At 42.3% G+C, this 20649-nt stretch overlaps 3 protein-coding genes across 9 annotated transcripts; 1 reads left to right on the top strand and 2 right to left on the bottom strand.

The window, feature by feature from the left end:
• Positions 1 to 15: 15 nt before the first annotated feature.
• traf2b (Tnf receptor-associated factor 2b) lies at positions 16 to 12558 on the bottom strand. Of its 6 annotated transcripts, none has more exons than XM_058057258.2 (12): positions 12324 to 12558; positions 11348 to 11438; positions 9682 to 9898; positions 8798 to 8876; positions 8231 to 8329; positions 4290 to 4451; positions 4153 to 4227; positions 3988 to 4062; positions 3707 to 3913; positions 3325 to 3628; positions 2992 to 3140; positions 16 to 2917 (listed from the first exon to the last, which is right to left on the bottom strand). In XM_058057258.2, exons 3-12 carry the CDS (start codon positions 9855 to 9857, stop codon positions 2699 to 2701), a joined length of 1545 nt encoding a protein of 514 aa, XP_057913241.2. In that variant the 5' UTR covers positions 9858 to 9898; positions 11348 to 11438; positions 12324 to 12558; the 3' UTR covers positions 16 to 2698. The 6 variants fall into 6 exon arrangements, with proteins under 6 accessions (XP_057913241.2, XP_057913232.2, XP_057913200.2 ...); XM_058057249.2 differs by having other exon boundaries at positions 12267 to 12558; XM_058057217.2 differs by having other exon boundaries at positions 12130 to 12558.
• coq4 (coenzyme Q4 homolog (S. cerevisiae)) lies at positions 12360 to 15683 on the top strand. 2 transcript variants are annotated; one of them, XM_078793980.1, is made up of 7 exons: positions 12360 to 12501; positions 13582 to 13740; positions 14168 to 14264; positions 14339 to 14441; positions 14513 to 14642; positions 15054 to 15147; positions 15226 to 15683. In XM_078793980.1, exons 3-7 carry the CDS (start codon positions 14170 to 14172, stop codon positions 15401 to 15403), a joined length of 600 nt encoding a protein of 199 aa, XP_078650106.1. In that variant the 5' UTR covers positions 12360 to 12501; positions 13582 to 13740; positions 14168 to 14169; the 3' UTR covers positions 15404 to 15683. The 2 variants fall into 2 exon arrangements, with proteins under 2 accessions (XP_078650106.1, XP_057913273.2); XM_058057290.2 differs by lacking the exon at positions 12360 to 12501 and adding an exon at positions 12733 to 12845.
• A 12-nt stretch (positions 15684 to 15695) lies between these two features.
• Positions 15696 to 20240, bottom strand: bspry (B-box and SPRY domain containing). The gene is made up of 6 exons (XM_058057270.2): positions 19802 to 20240; positions 19133 to 19231; positions 17801 to 18031; positions 17702 to 17727; positions 16471 to 16595; positions 15696 to 16402 (listed from the first exon to the last, which is right to left on the bottom strand). The coding sequence occupies exons 1-6, from the start codon at positions 20180 to 20182 to the stop codon at positions 15867 to 15869; spliced, it is 1398 nt and encodes a 465-aa protein (XP_057913253.2). The 5' UTR covers positions 20183 to 20240; the 3' UTR covers positions 15696 to 15866.
• Positions 20241 to 20649: the final 409 nt, after the last annotated feature.

The raw sequence follows: 20649 nt of genomic DNA on the forward strand, positions 1-20649 counted from the left end.
ACAATGGAAATGTTCTGAGAAATATAATATACATATGGAACTCTGCGGTCACAACACTTTATTGTGAAAAACGTGTATAAAAAGCAAAGAAGGAAGTGAATGTGCGTTTCTTGTAAACAGCATGTTTCCTCATTGGTTTTGTGTCAATCTTCTGCATTTCATTGACTTGAAATCATAGCGTTGCAAAATTCACTAATTTTTATACAAATGCAACATCTGTTGGAATATAAGTACCTGAAGAAGCCAACAGGGATTTCATTCAGATTTCATTTAAAAGGACAACAGTTTTGGCAAGAATTAAATAAGATAATTAAATTAGTAATTCAATCATACACAATAAAAACAAATATTTTGTATTTGTTTTTAAAATTAATTATATATTTTCTTAAGTAAAAAAAAAAATGTCACACTTTTGCAACCAGGCTTGGAATAATGAATCAGACCAAAACAAAATCATATATAGAATAATGATATATAATGCAACTGACGTAATTATGACATTATTTTGAGGTCGGAACGAAATGACTGGAATAATTTAACCTTTACATGTAATTCCCCTTCTTTCAATGTGACATTGCTGCATTCAGATGACATTCTGAGCTTGGTTCCCTTTCACGTCTGGTGGATTATAATGCAGAACATTTCTGGTTTGGTTTTTATTGACTCAGCAGATGAAGCATAGCTAGCGTGTTCTTGTGCTAATTGTGTGTGCTGCTTAATAACACAGCAGGCTGCCAACACTGTTCATGCATTTGCTGTTTATTATTTTGGCAACAATACATGTTCTATTTGTGATATATAAATAAAAAGAGGAGAAAATAGCTATGAGCATGTTATAACAGTAAAGATTATTAAGAGAAATTGGAAATTATGTAAAATTATGATCTGTTTCATGGCTCAATATTGCCACTATTTATTAGTAAAATAAATTCTACTTATTGCTGAACTAACTGAATGACCTAAAACACAAATACAAGGCAAAAGCAGCATTAATTGTGAATGTATTACATTTTAAATGGCTTACTTAACTCTTATTTTGTTTACACTATTGGGTAATAGGACTGTAAAGCCATTTAAAGGGGAACTGCGCTTTTGGGGAATTTAACCCATCATTCACAAAAAATTATTTCCCTTTTCTGTGCTTCATAACACCAGTTAATTTGAGCTAGCTTACAATGCTTTCATTGGAATACACTTATTTTCCACATTAAAGCCCTATGCAGTTATCTAAACCTTTCAGACCTCCCGTTTATTAGCCAAACCATCAAAAAGGACACCAGCTTTAAGAACGCCTCCATACCCTCGGATCTTGATAGCTTGGTGGACAAAAACCCAAATGTACAAGTCATCCAATGTAAGATTATTCACAGAATACACAACATGAAACATCAGATCAATGCAATTACATGCTTATTGACACTGTACACCAATTCAACAGTTATGCCCCCCCCCATGTCATCAGTACAATGACATCATCACACTAAAACTACACCGTTTACAGCCCTAGCTGTCGCCAAGAAAACAGAAAAGAGTCCCGCTAAACCGGAAAGTAAGAACTGAAGCTGCCATAACTGGAAGAAGCTGTGATCACATCCTTTTATTAGAACAAATGGCAGGATCAATCAATCAATCAACCAATCAATCAATCCACCACACCCCCTTTCAACAAAATACGCTCCACTTATTCAAAAATGTTTTTCTCCAAATTCCTGATCACAACGCCTCTGATTTTTATAGGAAAAAATAAAATGATGACAAGGTATATATGTACATGTATATGTGTCTATATAAGTGTATTCATAGTATGTGTATATGTATGCGTACATATGTACACCACCGCTCAAAAGTTTGGGATCACTTGCAAATGTCTTTGTTTTCCAAAGAAAAACATTTTCATGCATTTCACAAATGATTAAAATGAATGAGATGATTTTCAAAGAACGATTACATTTATTAGAGGCCTACTATCAACATCTGCATCAATCTCCTGGTATGGCTGCTAATCCAAGTTCATCTTGGATTTAAAAATCTAAACTAAGACTAAAATCTCTTACTGTTAACTACTCCCTTCAGAGAGCAGCATAAACTGGGTCTAACAAGGACAGAAAAACGATGCACAACTGTGCAAGAAGACAAATATCTGAGAGTGTGTAGTTTAAGACTATAGTTATAGTCAAACCTGGCAGCTGTACTAAATAGTACTAAATAGTACCCGTCAAACACCAGGGTCAGTATCAACAGTGAAGCGGCGACTTCAGGATGCTGGACTTCATGGCAGGACTGCCAAAAAAAAAGCCAAATCTCAGACTGGACAAAAACATTTCAAAGTGATCCCAAACACAGTAGTGTATATATGTATATATATATTTTTCAATATTTTTCTTTTCTCCATTCATTTTATTCATTAATTCCTCAAAATGTTCTATTCTTCAGTATAATCTAAACATATCATACACACAGTTTTATTATTATTTTATATGGTAGGTATAAATTATATAAGTTAGTACTACAACTGTGTGTGTGTGTGTCAGCCGATACCCATCGCTGGTCAATCAATTGGAGCTCCCCAAACACACACACACACACACACACACATATATATATATGTGTGTATATATATATATACGCATATATATATAGTATTATGTAGATACCTATTCACTTTTGGGTGTTTGGTGCAACTTCCACAGTCAACACCTCACAAGCCAGACAGGTCGACTATGGCCTTGATGAAGATGGAGTCATCTCGCAAGTAGGGGCTCTTGGCGGCCAACTTGCCCAGCGGGCAGAAGAGCGGGCAGCCACTAGCGATGTTCATCTCGCTGCTGGGCCGCTGGAAAGATGTGGAGGTGATGTCGGGCCTGAAGGCGTCGATGATGTGCTCCCGGTTGTTCAGGTCCAGGAGCATCAGCGTCACCTGGAGGCAAAACCAGAAAGGGCGGGGTTGTTATTTTACCCCCCACGGTCCCCACTCAGTTAAGGTGCTCCTACCTTCTGGCTGAACGGCCACTTGAGCAGCGCGTCGCAGCGTCCCCGCATGACCACAAAGAAGAGCGACAGGTGCGTCCCCCGCCCCGTGCCGTCGCCGTTCAGGTACAGCCGTAGACACATTTTGTAGCCGTACTTGCTGGAATAGAATGCTGTGGACGAGAACACGTGTTCGAGTCTTAAATCATTCAACATGGGTGGAGGGGGCTGGAAACTCCCTGCGTCCACACGCCAAGACAATCACCACTAAATTTCATCCAAAATTCTGAAAACAAACAGATGAACGCCAGCCCTCTGCTCAGGACGGCATCATCAATCATCATGCCAGTTTTTTACCTGGTGAGAACATCGCAGGCGCTCGACCCGCCACGGCGTCGAGCCTGCGGCGCGAGAAGTCCGAGATCTTCCACACAAAGACGCCATCGTAGGTGCAGAACTGAAGTTCCCGCACCAGCTGCTCCGTTTCGGACAGCTGGAAGTCCCTGGTGACCAGCGCCCTCTCCAGCTGGTTCACCTTGTTGGTCAGGTTCTCGATCTTCTCCTGGTCCAAGCGGTGCTGGTGTGAGAAGGCCTCCAGGGTCACCGAGCTTCGCTCTACCTCGCGGTTTAGCACGCAGGCGATGTTCTCCAAGGCACTCACCTGTGTAGGATTTGGGATTTGGGCATCCTGTTGTTTAGCTTGTTGTTTAGAGGATTAAATCCACTTTTTGGGACTCACCTTCTTTTCCAAGTCCACCGCCGGCGTGGAGGGTGAGGCCCCCTCCTCAGGAGCCCTGTACAACCCTAGACCCGAGTCTTCCTGCCAGTCTACGTGACCCTGGGACTCGGTGTGGGGCCCGGCCACGGAGAGAACCATAGGAAGCAGCAGACGCAGGTGATCCATGACGCTGTTGTGCTCGTGGTCGCTCAGTTTGCCATTGTCTGTCTGTGAGTTCATATTAATATCAATCATGGCAGCCATGTTGTTTTTATCATATCATACGGAACAACGGGACTCACCACAAACTTGCAGCCCACTTGGCTGAAAGGACAGGCGCTCTTGGACCTGGCACAGGACCGACTATGGTCGCTCATCTGAAGGCCAAAACAGATATAGATCATGTGAGGAAGATTAAAGATTAATCCGTTAATCACTCCGTCCGCATTCATGGGCCCCTGCCTCACCTTTTCTCTTGGAATCTTCTTCTTGCCGCATTCTTTGCACTGCAAGGGGAACTTGAGGCACACTTCATCATGGGCCTGCGGAGAAAAGCAACAGTGTGGATATTGGCGTCACCGCCACAGATAAGCGACGGGCTCACCTTGATGTCTTTAAAGTTGAAGGCCAGTTTGCAGTATTTGCAGTTGAGCACCCTGGACTCGCACTCGCGCTCGCTGTGTCGCTCCTTCTCCGAGCGGAGGATGAACGCCTGGCATGCCTCGCACTGAACCTTCTCGTAGTCGCAGAAGCCTTCGTGCTGGGCCTTAGGATGTACGGAAAGACTGGTCACCAAATAGAGCTCAATAAGTAAAACATTCATATGCCGGAGCCTATCCCAGCTGCCTATTGGCTGAGAGGCGGGGTTCGTCACCAATAGCAAACTAGTCTTTTTTTTTCTTCTTTATTTTTCGAACATGAAAAACATCAAAAGCACAACAAACCAACCAAAATCAATACAAATAAAAATACCTATGTATATATAAACGTACACATGTTCGAAAGGGGGCGGCACGGCGGTCGACTGGTTAGCGCACAGACCTCACAGCTAGGAGACCAGGGTTCAATTCCACCCTCGGCCATCTCTGTGTGGAGTTTACATGTTCTCCCCGTGCATGCGTGGGTTTTCTCCGGGTACTCCGGTTTCCTCCCACATTCCAAAAACATGCTAGGTTAATTAGCGACTCCAAATTGTCCATAGGTATGAATGTGAGTGTGAATGGTTGTTTGTCTATATGTGCACTGTGATTGGCTGGCAACCAGTCCAGGGTGTACCCCGCCTCTCGCCCGAAGACAGCTGGGATAGGCTCCAGCACCCCCGCGACTCTTGTGAGGAAAAAGCAGTAGAAAATGAATGAATGAATGAATGTTTGAAAGGGAGTGGGAAGAAGTCAAGACTTATCTAGTCCCACCCCCCCTAACCACCCAGATTCCAACCTCATCCCAACAAAACATATATTATTCCTTGTCTACACAGAATAAAAACCCCACATCCAACCACCCTCACCCAGCTTGAGGCACCCAACCACGTGCCAAGAGCAACCAGTTCATTATTAGTCATTCTATCGTACATCGTCCAGTACAAAAGAAAGAAAGTCTGGTGTGCTTGTCAGTTGTGTACCAAATTAGAAGCAGCGTGAGAAATTTCAAGTCTATCCGGCTCATCTATCCGTGTCTGTGGTGTTTGTCACTGGGCGTGTACCTTTTGACAAATGGCCACCCTTTTTGTGTGCGGGAGTAAAAGAGTTGGCTTACACAGTAAAATAGAAACAGTCCTAACGACAGGAGAACACAATGACTTTGGTGCATTGTGTCTCCACGATAAAAGCATCCAACCAACTGATCATTGTGACATTTAGCTGAGGAACATGTTGCATCACCGTGTCTTTCGTGGAAGAAATGACGGTTATGATTGCAAAACAGAACCTCAACATTGGAACACACCCACTGTAAATCACAACTGGGGTGATGCTGAGGTTACCTTCATTTGAACAGCAAGGAATGGTAGATATAGTAGATGTGCCAATGTGTTCATGTTGTTAACACTTATGTAGTTGTTTTGTGTATTTGGGGGCACATAAACAGGGTCATACTGGAATAGGCTTGCTTGAAAATATGTGAAAATGGCCCTCTGACATACGCACTAGTCAACACTGTACAACACTGGGGTTTCAAACACGCGGCCCCCGCCTTGATATGAAAGTTTAATGTTAGTGCGGCCCACGCAAGTTTGATATGGATGCTGTATGGTATCATGTACCCAGAAAAAATTATTACGTTTGATTAATGTTCATGTTAAAGGTTAAATAACTTAATAGTTATCCTCCCTATCCATGTGGAAGTGGTAAGTTTTTGGCTACTTAAGTTTAAAGGAAATAACTTGAAGGCTACCGTTTAGGTCGCTAGCTCTCTAGTTTGTGAGTTAGCATGTGTCTCAAGACCCTGCAGTTGCGCAATATGTTGTAAATAAAAAGAGTATAAATGTGACTATAGTCGTGTTTTGTCATGTCTACAGGGCTCTAATAATGCTTTGTTCATTTTAATCTGAAAAAAATAATTTGTCTACCCACCAACTATATGTGGTTTCTTAAGTTTTTATTATTTTTTATTTATTATGTTTTATCAGAGCTTTTATTGTAGAAAATCGGAACCAAAGCACTGGAAAAGTTTGTATATTTTTCTGTTTTTAATAAATGCGTTAGTTTTTGTTTTTTTTAAACCTGATGCGGCCCAGCCTTGCCCAGACCCTAGCTCCAGTGGCCCCCAGGTAAATTGAGTTTGAGACCCCTACTGTACGCCCAGCATCATGGATAAACCCTACATGTGTTTTGATTTGTTTTTAGCTTTTTGGAATACATTTCTCACCAGAGAGAAACATGTGAGGACAACCATAGAACTGCGGCTGCTGGTACTATATGGCGTTCAATCCGGAGAGTACCCCGCGTCTCGCCCGGAAATCAGCTGGGACAGGCTCCAGATACATTCTCGCGACCCCAGTGAGGATAAGCTAAGCGGCATGGAAGATGGATGTATGTTAAAGGATACTGTGTTGAACTTTCAACTGTCAAGACGTTACAGATCATGGAGGCAGCAGTCAGACTGGTCCAGCAGCTGCAGTGCAAGGTCTTTGTCCAAACATCCAACGAATCAACGGCTGGAATGTGTTGAGACTAACTAGCAGGTGAGACATGGATGACAAAGAGCTGCAATGTCAACAAACTTGCTTTTACTGTACATGCTTTCATGTATTAAGTGCGATGAAATGGCGCGCTAGCTTACGTGCAACGTCTCCAAATGTTGAAGTTATGGAAACGGTTTATGCTTCTAGATAAAAGCATGCATGTTTGTCTGTGTTTCTCCCTTGCCTCCATTTCAGAAGAGGGTTCTATTGTTCTGTTGTTCTAATTTTGTGAAATGTTTCAGTCTTCAACGATGAAATCTGAAAACAGAGAAAAATCCGGATTCCAGCGGGGGCGGGGTCAAAAAGGGTAGGCGGGATTAACCCAATCGAAAGCTTGAATCACAAATGACGATCTCTGCCAAGACTGAAGCCGCCCTTGAGCCATCACAGGTAAGCTCAAGTTTCTCACACTTTTTCTGAAATGTCACACGCACAAAATGGATGTGAATCCTTTGCCCTATTTTTAAAAGTGCATTTTCCTAAATATTTCTTGCTCTGCGTCAGCAAAAGAGACTGTTTATCGGACAAGATGGCGGCCCATAAACACACAAACTGAGCGACATGCAGAGTAATTGACGCTTTGCAAAGTCGCATTTGCAAAGCCGCATTTGCAAAGCGGCAGTTCCTGTTCTCTCAGGACCTTTTTCCTCTTCAACCACAACCCACTTCAACCCACAAGGTACAAACACGAGTATTCCCACAATGCAACTACACACAAGTCAAATTGTGCCCTGGTTAACTCCTAAGCATCCGATTATATCATTAAAACGTTTAATTGACCTTCCATCAACAGGAAAAGTTAGCCTCCAGTTGTTGCCCCCGCCCCAAATCCTGGTACTTTCCGAGTGTGTTGTTGTGCCGTGTAATGTGGGACTTTCCACACAGCATACTTTAGTTTCACTTCCTGCTCCCTGCAGCCGCATGAGAGGCCGCATTGTATTGCTGTGACGACTTGAGTTTGGCTATGCTGAGAATGGCAACTAGCAACACCGGCTTTTGGTGACTGCATCTGGCGCCAAAGTATTCCTGTCGAATTTCTTTTATCTTCAAGTAATAACCATGACATAACGTTCCAAATATGAGATATTCCTATGCATGTTAATCCATCCATCCGTTTTGTACCTGGATGCGGGGGCACCACATTGAAAGGTGAATGGATAGAGCAAACCCTTTTGGAGCACCGGGAGTCATTTTTATTGGATAGCCTCACGATAAAAACATTAGTTCTAAAAAAAAATATATGTTTATATATATATATATATATATATATGTGTGTATATATACGTATATATGTATGTATATAAGGCTCTCCCAGAAATACATTTTCAAATGCCATAAAAGCTCCCACCCGAGCCCCGCCTTACCTCATAGTCCTTGATAGATCCAGTCCAACTGCAGCCCGCGTTCAAACACTTTGCAGGAAGACTCGCGATTTCTCGACCGGCGGCATTGTCTGGAAAAGCCTGGCGCAAAATGAAGACATGCTATCATACATCTATTTTTTCATTATTAGAAATATTGGACAAATGGTCAATGACTGAAGGTTGCAAAGATGTTTTGCTTGATGGCGGCCATGTTTTTCAACCAATCTTCCTCAGACTTTACAGGCATATACAATGGGTCAGTCCCCTAAAGGTGGGCACCAAATTTCATGTTGATTCGAGTGAACCCCCTAAAGTGGGGGCGCCCAGACTTTTTCCACTGAGGGCTGCATACTGAAAAATCAAGGATGGATGAGCCACTTTGATAATTACATTTTGTAAATCACCCCATGTAGATATGCCACGAAGAAATATACTGTATATTTACATTTAAATAACTAATTAAACTGGTTTTCTTGAATTATTTATATTTCCATACTATTCGGATTCTGATGTCTCGCCCAGGTGAACAATGCCGCCTGACAGGCCTTTTATTCATTTCAAGCTTACCTCACTTATATTGAGGATAGAAGTCGGCTCTTCATATATTTTCTCCTGGCGGCAGGCCTCACACGGCTTTGGACCGGAACTGACAGAACAGCAGCAAATGAGATTGACATTTTAAGGTTAAAAACAACAAAAGCTACCGGCTATAAATGTGCTATAGAGCGATGTTTTCCAGCAGAGCCGCTAAACAGAAGACAGTTTTTGCAGCAGGTTGGATGTGCAAAGAGAATCAGAAATTGCGTGTAAATGCTGAGAGTGGTCAAAGAAAGAAGATTAAAGCGGTTAATACAGCTTTAGTATCTGATCTGTTTTTCGTTTTCTGTTAAGTCTAGATCTTGTAATGTAGTCTGAGGCCCATCCTTCTGACAACACTAAATTACAGGCCATAAAACACCACGCACACACCTGCAGGTTAACCCATGAGCAATGAGCGCCAAGGGACTTTTGGAGGAAATATGAGGAGACAAGACAATGCCTGACATATGAGTAAACATCTCCACTTAATTAATTAATCGCAATAGTCTACAAGTAACACATATCGTAATTTGGGAAAGCTTGTTTACAAGAAGGTTGACCAGTGGCCATTGTTCTGGTGCTTTCATGCCATACCAATCCTTAGGTTCTGTGATGCGTTCAAGCCCAAAAAGAGACAAGGAAGTAAACACCTTTAACACGAGTCAACATAAGAGCAACATCCTTGTGACTCTGACCTCAGACAAGAGTCCAGTCATGCGACGGATGAGTCTGCATAACTCACAAAAGAGTTGAGTGCAACAAGAAAATCCCCACAAAGGACAGGAAGAAGCATGTCCGATCAGAAGGCTACAGTGAAGCATTCGGGGGCAAAGGGCTTTACACATCACACGTCAGAGGACCTCCATGTCTACCTGGTGAGCTGCTTGAAGCAGTGGACACAGAAGCGGTGGCCGCACTGAGCCTGAACCGGCTTCCTCAGGACCTGGAGACACTGCTGACATTTGTATTTATTCTCCATGGGCACTGACAGCACACTGAGGGGGATCCCTGGTAAAGAGTTGGGGCAGTCCAACCACACTCGGGCCATTCTTTTCCATTAAAGTGCTGCTTTATCTTCTGTCCGTGTCTCTGTTAAAAACAGAAAATCTTTATGAAGGCAGGCGGGGCACATCACCAATTCACCAATAAGAACCGGAACACAGATGTCCAATAATATTGTACTGGAAGTGTGTTTTTAGTAGCTTTCACAAGTCCGAGAAAATCAGTCCAATCAAGTACAAGTCAAGACATGCTGTTTTTTGTGGTGGAAAACAGACATTTTGCATAAATTAAGCATTTTCCAGTGTCAACATGACAAAAATACGACATATATATAATAGATGCATTCAGTGACATTGATGAAATGTAGTATTTTACACTGGTCAAGTGTTCTCGCATTCTAAACTGAAAACCTGAAGGAAATTTTGCTGACGAGTTTTACGTCATGAAAGCCGAAAGTCCAAAGGTGGCAGCTTCAGACCACCCTCTGTTTTTAAAATGGCGCAACCAAGTGAGGTAGATTATGGATTTTGTTAGGTGTGGTGCTCATTGACAGGCTCTAGGGACACGGAATATGATTATATTACATTCAGGCTAATATGTGCATAGGCAGCTAACTAGTTATGCTGTTTGTTGACATCATAGCCATCTGATTGGATATTTACTTTGTTACATTATTAACCCCCCGTCTATGAGCTTGTCTTATATCAACTTATTTATTTCAACAAGATGTTCTGAAGTCCTGTTTCAATGTGTCGCTCAACTCCCCCGTAGCTGATGTCATGCTGTACTTGTACTTGTGTTGCAATGTACTGCACAGCAAGGTGCCTGGTTGGGAATGAGTCAACAGCACCCCTGCTGGCTACAGCCAAGCAGTGCAGTACATTCAGGGCAACCTTCAGCTTCTCCCAATATCATGCCCATCCCTAGTTGGTGTGGCTGTTATTAGCATTATTAGCATTATTTATTATTATACGGGAGCCAGGCAATGACATTTCGTTGGCAATTTCACTGCTGTGTTATTGTGCAATAACAATAAAGAAAGTCTATCTATTATTTGTTTTGTTTTGTCACACAATGACTTTTAGGACACCAGCTGGCTCTGGTGTCGAAATTTGTCATTGTAAATGTGCTGAGAATGCAATTTCAAAAGACCTTATCTTGTCTGATGTCGTGTGATTAATAGATGATGATAAATGTGAAATGGCCAAAATCGTCACTTTTCTGTGTAAAGCTGTCAGATGTCGCTTGCGTGCCGCCATCTAGTGTGTACTACAGTGTACTATGGAGTAGAGTCCACTGCATTTACACTTGCCATTGGCTAACCCACATCAAAGTCATGAGGAAATAAAAATGCACAATTTTTGCATGTTTTGTGTCAGGGTGTCATGTGGCGAAATTGTGTTGTACATAATATCGTAAAAACAGGATGTTCATAGCTGCAGTTTGGTGCATAAAAATGAAGCAACCAAGGATGCTAAGCAATAATTGAAAAGCAAAAGGTTTCACACATAATAGTAGACTACAATGGGAATTTACCCTATTGACTTGGGTCAACTAAACCCAGGTGCTAAATGGGTTTTTGTTGGTCTTTCACAAGGTCCCTTTCATAAATCCCAACAAGGGGAAGCTGGATTAGGAGGAAATAAAACAATAAAAAGTTACAATGGTACAAAGATCCTTGTCAGCGGTTTCTAATTTTCTGTTTCATTCAAAAGCCTCCAGTGCAGTGTCTCACCCCAACACACCACAATAATGTAAACTAAATTACATTAAGTTAAATGGCATCTTAATGATCAAATCTACTTTAGATTTTGAAGGCTGACTTTTCATTCTTTTCATCAGAATTCTCTCATGGCAATTAATTACAGACTAGTAGATACATGTATCAGCAATAAGTCATACAAATGGTAGTCATACCGTTGGTATGACCACCAAAAAGTCATACAAATACCAAGGTTACAGGTCAATAACGTTAATATGTTTGCATGATTAGCCATGTGTTTGTATAGTGACAAACAATCCTGTTGTTGCCAGGTGCAGCCAGATAGTACACAACTATAAGAAGCTGTTCTCAATCTCATTGTACATGTATATAATGACAATAAAGGCATTCTATTCTATTCTGTTCTATTCTATTATACTCTAACTGCCACAGCCAGGGGGGGGAAATGCGTAATCCAGTGAACATCAGCCATTTAATCAAGTAAACTTGCATCAACCAGCACCCTCCCCAGGACAACCGATGGTAGATAACCAGCACAAACGACATTCCACTAGAATGTGGTGCAAATTTTGAGAAAAAGAAAAACAATGCTAACTAGTTATGCTGTTTGTTGGTAGGTATTTCGTACAAAACCTGCCCCAAGTCACAAAGTAACTTAAACACAAGTATCCCCCCTCCTTTTAGTCTCCTTTGTGCGTCTGTCCGTGTGAAACAAAAAATAACACTACTTACCCGGGCTGTCTGAGTGGCCCTTTTTAAACTCAACCCCGATTATTTGAGTTAGCTCACCGTCTTCAGGTCCCACCCATTTACGCTGCGTCATATCAACCAGTCTTCATTTTTTTGCTTTTCCTTTTTCCAGTGTTGAGTTGATATGTTGTTGTGTTTTTATCCTCTAATGTCTCCCTGAAGAGCCACACGTCGTCGTTGCGTAAATGAAACTTTGTGACGTCATACACCAACTTCGGTTAGTACACGTTAATACACGTTAATACACGTTCCTGTTTTATTTTTTATTTTTATTTACCACGGTGGGTGAAAGGTTCTCTGGGCACTAAACTATTAAACACAAAGCTAACATACACATTCTTGCTTGAGTCGCCGCAGCAGGTAAACGAAAGTGCGTATGCATAAGCAAAAATAGGACAGTATAACTTAAAAAAAAATATGCAGCTGTTTCTTTAAGCATGCGCCACACTGAAACGCATGCGCATTGCGCACTCACGTCTGGGATGTCGCGGTTGCTGACTGAACGCTTGAGCTCAGGATCTGCTTTAGTGATAACGGCTGGAAGGAGTTTGTCGCTGAAGTGTAAGATTACGATATCGTAAAGGTGTTTTAGAACGACATTGATGTTTTAAAGACTTTATATAAAAGTCGAAGTATTACGAGGTAGTGTCGCAGGGAAAACAGGACATCATTATTGTACATGCTACTAGCATGATGCTAGTTGCTGTTTACGAGTCATCTACAATAATGGTCACCTTCAGCTTGTACGTTGTTTTCCTATGGTATGCAGTAAGACAATTTAGTAAGACAATTGACTACACTAGGAAATTTCCCTCAAGGTCAAAATTGAGCTGTATTTAACAGTCGCACACTGCTCAACCTTTCCGTTTTTAATGTTCCATTGTAGTCTGGAATGAAAGAATGCACAACATGTATTATATGTTGTGGTAATGGTGACCACCGGCTTGAATCAGACTCGTTAGTAATAAAGTAATAAACATGTGGCCAGTGGAATACACAGTATTATCTCATCCAGGTAGCCACCTTTTGACAGTTCACACTTAAGGAATTTTTTTGCAGTGGAAATTATATTTTTTAGAAACTATTGCAGAAGGGTTTTCCCCCTTAGTAGTTCTGGCGTAGATTCAATTTACATTTTGGGTCCTTATCTTGCTGTAGGATGAACCCCTGACCAACTAGGCATATTCCACAGGGTGCTGGGTAATCCTCTGGTAGCCCCCCTGCACAGTGATGCTAAACTTTTGTAGCGTATATGTGTAACATTTACTGACAGTGTTGTTGACTTTTGTCTCTTCAGTTTGTGGGGTCTCGCTGATAAATAACCGAAGGAAGTTCACCAGACACAGTAATTACAATGAAGGACTATATCCCGGCCACATCCCCACCACTCCGGTTCAGAAGACCTTGCTGGCAGTTGGCTCAGGTGTCGCCGCCATCCAGAATCCCTATCGGCATGGTGAGACTGCGATTACATTTTCTCTGCAAGTGAGGCGATAACCGAGAAAAGAAAGTCAAACGAGGGCTGGTTATTAGTCATTCTTAAACTTTCGGTTTACCCATGTCGCAGGTGTCAGATCTGACACTTAGCTGCAGCAGGTGTCTGATCTCTTTTACTTTACTTTTGACTGTGAAAACTAAATTCATGTGCACAACTGTCCCAGGAAGCAGCAGTTTTCACTTTGTCATTTTAGGTTTTGTTTCTCTGTAAGGTTTAGTTTCTTTCCCATTCTAAGACTCCATGCTGGTCTAGGACAAACCAAATTGTAAGAAAATTAACTTGTTAAAAAATGAAAAATATAATCTCAAACGTGTCTAGAAATGAAACTGACAATGTCAGTATAGTATAGTATTGATTTTACAGTCAGAAACAAACTCCCTTGCAGATATGGTGGCAGTGCTCGGAGAGACAACGGGATACCTGGCCTTGTTAAACCTCAGGGACCGGATGAGAAATGATCCTGAGGGATACGCGGTCCTCACGTAAGCCGCCATCACACAGAGCATCATCTCATCGCCATGTCTCTTTCACTTTTGCATCGTTGAACTCTCTCCAGAGAGAGGCCAAGAATCCGTCTGTCGACACTGGATTTGAGACAAATGGCCTCGTTACCCGAGGGGTCCTTCGGACGAGAATACCTCCGTTTTCTGGAGGACAATGTGAGTGGTTCTCAGTGTGAACAAAAGCTACAGATTTTGACAGCTTCGCTCATTTTTGTTTCCTTTGTCAGAGTGTGACTCCTGACTCGAGAGCAGATGTGAAGTTTGTGGACAACGAGGAGCTAGCTTACGTCATGCAGAGATACAGAGAGGTCCACGACCTGCTGCACACTTTACTGGGCATGCCCACCAACATGCTCGGTGAGACAGGCTTCACGATCCCGTACTGACCCGACTGTAAGACTCAACTGAACAAGATGGGGCATCTTATATTCAGGGTTGTCAGGTGTATACGTACTGTACATGCAAAATAACAGGGCGCATCAAACAACGTCTTCACACGCGAGTCAGCTTTTCCTCCTAGCACTCACACAAGATGTGCTGGAAAAGTTTGTTAAACAAAAGAAGAGCTAGGATAATGGTTATCAATGAAGCATATTCCCCAAATAACTAACGAGCAGCTAAGGCATGATATTCTTTATTGCAATCTACCAGTCATTTCACTGATATTGCATTTATATTTTGTCCTATTTTAAAAAAACGAAAATTGTCAAAACATTATTTATTCTGAACAGATTGCTCAATTTAAACACATCGTTGTTATTTTCTCAGGTGAAGTGGCTGTTAAATGGTTTGAAGCCGCTCAGACAGGGATCCCCATGTGCGCCCTCGGAGCACTGTTGGGCCCACTTCGGCTAAACCCAAGGTAAACATTAGTCATACTGGGAAATCATTTATTCGTGCTACATCATTTTATCATCATATTGATGTTTTGTTTGTTTAGTCGCCTGCTGTCACTGGTCACCTCTTTGGGCCCCTGGGCCGTGCAGAATGGCCGACGGGCCCGTTGCGTCCTCAGCATCTTCTATGAGAGGCGATGGGAGCAGAGCCTCGAGGACCTGAGGCAAGAGCTCAACATCGAGCCTCCTCCTACATTATATAATCAATCATCTAAATCCTGACAGTCTCTTCAGGCACGTGGGAAAAACATTTTGCATGGACTGAATGCACATGGTGGGAATGAATGGAAAAAAATCTTACTGTGATCAACTGTATTGTATGTATATTTATTATATTCATATTTTCTAAAACATAAATCTATTTTACCTCTTACTACAGTTAACGTTCATTGGTTTATCTTTGTAAAGCAACCTAGGTTCTAGATTGTACTCCTATTCCCTTGGAAGTACTGCCCCCTTGTGGTTGTATCAGTCTCTAAAAGCCTTTGGCACCTTTAGGCGACAAAAAGCTGCAGACAATAATTTACTGGTAAGAAAATGATTTGGACGACTTTTTCTACAAGCTGTTTTTATCTGGATAATGACAAAACATTTCAGTCAAAGGTATTGAATTATAGTACGATCAACATGTAATTTAAATGCACAGTGCTAAAAAATGGCATAGAAAATGTCCTGCTAGGTTTTGTCAGTGTAGTATAGTGATGCTTCGGTCTGTCACAGCAAAGGCCGGCAGCAAGGGGGCGCTAAAGTGATTTGTTACAGCGTACAAAACAGCACTGGACTCCGGCTCGTAAAACAACAGGGTTTGACTGCGCCAGTCCAGCAAGACGCCCACCTTCTGGGGTTTGATCACCACCTGCAGCGGCACCTTCTTCCCCTGGTGATAGAATGCGTACTCGCCGTCGTAGTGGCACAGCACCCACGACTGCTCGTTATGTCCAAGCCGAGCATCGTCTCCGGAGCCTTTGCGCTGCAGGCTGGCGTAGCAGACACCCACCTTAAAGGCGGCACTCTGACCCACATCCAGCACCCAGCTGTGGCAACCGGAGGATATGGATAGCGAGCCCATTGCGTTAGGCCAGTTGTCGAAGCGTGCTGGGTTGTAGGGAAGCGGCTGGCGGCGTTTTTTATGGAGAAAGGTCAGAGTGCAGTGGTCATCAGAGAGCGACAGGAGGGGACTTACTGTGCACGCGTCAAACTTTAAAGAAGGTGAACCATAAGCTGCAAACAAAGTCGGGTCAGTGAGTATTCTACTTGAAAATGACTGATAATGTCTGATAATGGCTAACCATTTGGTCCCTGCAGCATGGCGATGGCCCACAGTCCTCTCAGAAGCTTGCTGTCAGTGCAACCTGGCCTCAGGTTAAGCTGCTCAGTGTCACACGGTTCACCCAAACCCTCCGCCTCCTCCACTCTACAGGCCACACGGGGAAAAAGGTAAGAACTGCATTCAGTGTACAGTGTACCGGTCTATCAAGGCCACAAGAGTGGTATTTTTCTGTAAATTCTCAAAAGTAATTAGAGCCGGCAACCTCCTGATTTATTTCTCTTCGTGAACTGTAGGAGAGATTCAAGTATCATAAGTGGTCAGCATCCAGCAGCAGCGATACAACATTGGTTGTGTTTTCAACTTTGTGCCTCTTTCCAGTTCTCGCCTGCTTCTGACTAATGGAGCATTCTCAGGCTGCTTAGGTACAGTGGTATGAAAAAGTATGTGGTATGAACCTCATGGAATTTCTCACATTTCTGCATAAAATCACCATCAAATGTGATCTGATCTTTGTCAAAATCACACAGATGAAAAAAAACAGTGTCTGCTTTAAGTAAAACCACCCGAACATTTATAGGTTTTCATATTTTAATGTATAAAATATGAAAACAGTGTCTGCTTTAACTAAAACCACCCGAACATTTATAGGTTTTCATATTTTAATGTATAAAATATATTTTAATGTATAAAATATGAAAACCTATAAATGTTTGGGTGGTTTTAGTTAAAGCAGACATATTTTAATGATCAAATGTGATCTGATCTTTGTCAAAATCACACAGATGAAAAAACAGTGTCTGCTTTAACTAAAACCACCCGAACATTTATAGGTTTTCATATTTTAATGTATAAAATATGAAAACACTGTCTGCTTTAACTAAAACCACCCGAACATTTATAGGTTTTCATATTTTAATGTATAAAATATGAAAACCTATAAATGTTTGGGTGGTTTTAGTTAAAGCAGACGCTGTTTTTTCATCTGTGTGATTTTCACAAAGATCAGATCACATTTGATGGCAATTTTATGCAGAAATGTGAGAAATTCCAAAAGGTTTTTCATACCACTGTACATAAACAACCCAGCTATATTTAGAACATTTACGGTGCGTTCAATTGGCTCATTTGATTGGAAAAACATTAGAAACTAGATGTACCCATTGCAGTCTAGGCCTGGACATGGCAGTAGCAAAGGTGTACCTACTTTTCTGACCAATGATTGTAAAGATGGAGGTCATGTCGTTAATTACCTTTCGGCAATCTCCTGAATGTTCGTCTACAAGAGGAAGACGGGAAGCATAGGGTTAATAGATCATTCCTGCATAGATCATTCCATACATTTCTCTCACCACCAGCTGTGCATCCGGAGAGTGCGTCAGGGTGTGCACCAGGCGTGAGCGTGTGCGTGTCAGACCAGCCAGCGCTTGGCTCCAGTGAGCCTTCTGTGTGAGGAGGCACTGCTCCACACGCTCCTCTTCCCGTTGTATCTCCTCCAGCAGGCGCTGCTCCTCCTCCTCCAGGGCCTCGCGGGCAGCGCTTACCTGGGCCACCACCTGCTCCCTCGCCATGCACGCCGTCACCTAGGTAGAGAGAGAAGTATGTCAGTTTGTTGTGGCAGTAAATGACTGATTTGAACGTTATCCGTTCATTCACACCAGACCTTGGTGAGCTGGAGCCTATCCAACTTGACTTTGGGTGACAGGTGGGATACAGTTACAAAGTAACAGCTCTTATAACACTTGCCGGCTTTATTTCCATATAACTGACACATTTTGGAGTCACCTTTTATTAAAAGTGATTGGCCACCACTACATTTATTACCTCTGTTTCTTTGTGTTCAGAATAACTTAAAAAGTTCTGCATGGATTTGGATTAAAATGTCAGGATTTGTCGCAAATGGAAAAACTGTTTAAATTTGGGGGTTTTCCGAATCACCGTCTGCATCCAGGAATTTTTTTTAAAGGATTCTTTAACATTGCGAGATAGGACCATTTTTTGGCATTTGTGCATATGACTCCACAAAAAATGGTCAGAGCACTTGGGGGGGAAAAATACAGGACAGGTTCTACAGGACTGGTGCTACAAAATGTCAATGATCCAGATAATAGCATAATTCCGGATACTATGATCCAGAATAGGGGACCTTTGGAATTTTCATCATAGGAAGACAACAAATGAAGCTATAAACATGGAACAAGCACCATTATACACAGTATAGCCAAGACACTGGAATCTGGAGTATGCCAACGGATTTCCTGTATCTTCAAAAGCTATAGGAAGCTTGAAGAAAACTGCCATTACAGAAAATTGGATTTTTGTGAATACTGAACTAATACGGAAATCATTATGAAGTCAATTGATAATTGAAAGTTTTCATGGTCACTGAATCCAAATATGCAGATAAAATAAATGTAGGACTAACATTCATTCATTCATTTTCTACCACTTATCCTCACAAGGGTCGCGGGGGTGCTGGAGCCCAACCCAGCTGTCTTCAGGCGAGAGGCGGGGTCCATCCTGTACTGGTCGCCAGCCAATCACAGGCCACAAGAACTAACATTTATGGGGTAAATCACAATATGGGGGGGCTGTCTGGGTGCTTTTTTTTAGTTGTCTTATCCTATTTGGATTGCTCAAAGGTCAACCATAACTTGCTATGACCTCCTCAAAGTGTCTCCAACCTGAAGTTTGTTCTCCTTGCTCCTGAGCGTCTTCTCGATGAACCTTTCCATCCTCAGCGCCTGCAGTTGCATTTTCTCACATGCGTCCACCAGTTGATTCTGAGGGGGGGTAAAGAGGGGGAAAAAATGAGAACCGGCTGGAAATACAACAAGAAAATCCTGTCTTGGAAAGGAATCAGACTGGGGGTAAAAAAAAACTTTGATAAACAATGTCAGACCCTTTAAAGCGATTTAGGATGTTGAGGTATTTCTCGGTGTGTAAACAAGAAGTACCACGCCATCTTCTGTTGGGTTTCATAGCTGCTTTGGTATGTGTTGATATTTTTACAGTAAAATAACACACAGTACATATATTTGGATAATACATGTACAGAAGATTATCATAAGATGGAAGGTATTAATGATGCAGTTTATTTACAGCATTTGAAATTAGTAGAGCGTATTCTGACATATACCAAAAGAAAAAAAGATGCACACAGTATTATTGACAAGCTTAATAGTATTTTTTATATAATATTTGTAAGTAAGTGGAGCATATTAAGTGAAATACTCAATCAAATTGCATCTAATGATACTTACCAGGTAAGCTAACCTATACCAAGTATGTTGGGTTACTGTGGAAAATGACCTTGAAGCATACGTATAGGTGTGGAAAGGAAAGTCCCTTACCCGGACTGCGGTGACTCTGGCAGCCAGAGGGGTCACGGAGTGTCCGTGGCAGGACCCTACACTGGCGCAGTGAGAGCAAATCAGCTTCAACTCGGTACCACAGAACCAGTCTAACTCGGATTCGTGCTCCACACATGTCTCGCACTCCACGGAGAATATGCCGGACTCTGTGTCGGAAGTAGTGGTGGGAGACAGGGCGGCTGCGGGTGCTTTTTTCCCACCGAGACTTAGCTTCTGTCCCACCGCGGTGTCCTCTTCCGGCCCCCCGCTTCTGAGTACGGAGAAGATGGGCTGCTCCGCACTCATATCCTCGTTACTCAAGACCCCTTCCACGCCGTCGTCCGGTGTGTACAAATCGCAGTTCGTTCGCGCCTCCGTCATGGCACCAGCAGGTGCACCCAAGGCGAGCTGGATCCGCACTTGCGCTGTATAACACAGGTGTAACAGGTGAGCGGAAGCCGGAAGTAACAAGACAGGCGTCAGCACTAATGCTAAGGCTGGTTTGTTTACACAGCTAGTCATACATCTTAAGCTATAATACATCTTTGGAAATAAAGTCTTAAGAACTTTGCTTGTGAATAACCAGTTTCACTATGTGTTAGTGTTACTATTATTAGTGATGATTGAATATTATCCCTGTCTTTATTTTACAAGAATAAACTATTTTAGGGCCGCACTCACCAGGAAATCAGCAGGTAAAGTCTGGAATGACTAACTAGTGTCAGTGGTTTGTGCTGTGCTCAATCATTGTACAAACTTTACTAAAGTAGTTGGCTGGAAATAATCAACAAAGTCAACACTAACGTCCTGTTAAGACGTTTGGTTGGCCACATCAGGCCATCCAAGCA

This window comes from Doryrhamphus excisus, linkage group LG10 (genome assembly GCF_037039965.1).
Source record: "Doryrhamphus excisus strain RoL-2023G ecotype Guam linkage group LG10, RoL_Dexc_Guam_v1.1, whole genome shotgun sequence".
Lineage (NCBI taxonomy): Eukaryota > Metazoa > Chordata > Actinopteri > Syngnathiformes > Syngnathidae > Doryrhamphus > Doryrhamphus excisus.

Excerpts from the sequence above, each read along its gene's own strand:
- traf2b (XM_058057258.2), bottom strand. The coding sequence starts at position 9,857 with ATGGCCCGAGTGTGGTTGGACTGCCCCAACTCTTTACCAGGGATCCCC. Across the intron at positions 4,228-4,289 it reads TCAACTTTAAAGACATCAAG|GCCCATGATGAAGTGTGCCT; the intron begins GTGAGCCCGTCG and ends TTTTCTCCGCAG. Across the intron at positions 3,914-3,987 it reads AAGTGGGCTGCAAGTTTGTG|ACAGACAATGGCAAACTGAG; the intron begins GTGAGTCCCGTT and ends ATGAACTCACAG.
- coq4 (XM_058057290.2), top strand. The coding sequence starts at position 12,767 with ATGTCGCGGTTGCTGACTGAACGCTTGAGCTCAGGATCTGCTTTAGTG. Across the intron at positions 12,846-13,581 it reads AAGGAGTTTGTCGCTGAAGT|TTTGTGGGGTCTCGCTGATA; the intron begins GTAAGATTACGA and ends TTGTCTCTTCAG. Across the intron at positions 14,265-14,338 it reads GAGGGATACGCGGTCCTCAC|AGAGAGGCCAAGAATCCGTC; the intron begins GTAAGCCGCCAT and ends AACTCTCTCCAG.
- bspry (XM_058057270.2), bottom strand. The coding sequence starts at position 20,182 with ATGACGGAGGCGCGAACGAACTGCGATTTGTACACACCGGACGACGGC. Across the intron at positions 18,032-19,132 it reads GCAAGGAGAACAAACTTCAG|GTGACGGCGTGCATGGCGAG; the intron begins GTTGGAGACACT and ends CTCTCTACCTAG. Across the intron at positions 16,596-17,701 it reads ATTCAGGAGATTGCCGAAAG|AGTGGAGGAGGCGGAGGGTT; the intron begins GTAATTAACGAC and ends TGTGGCCTGTAG.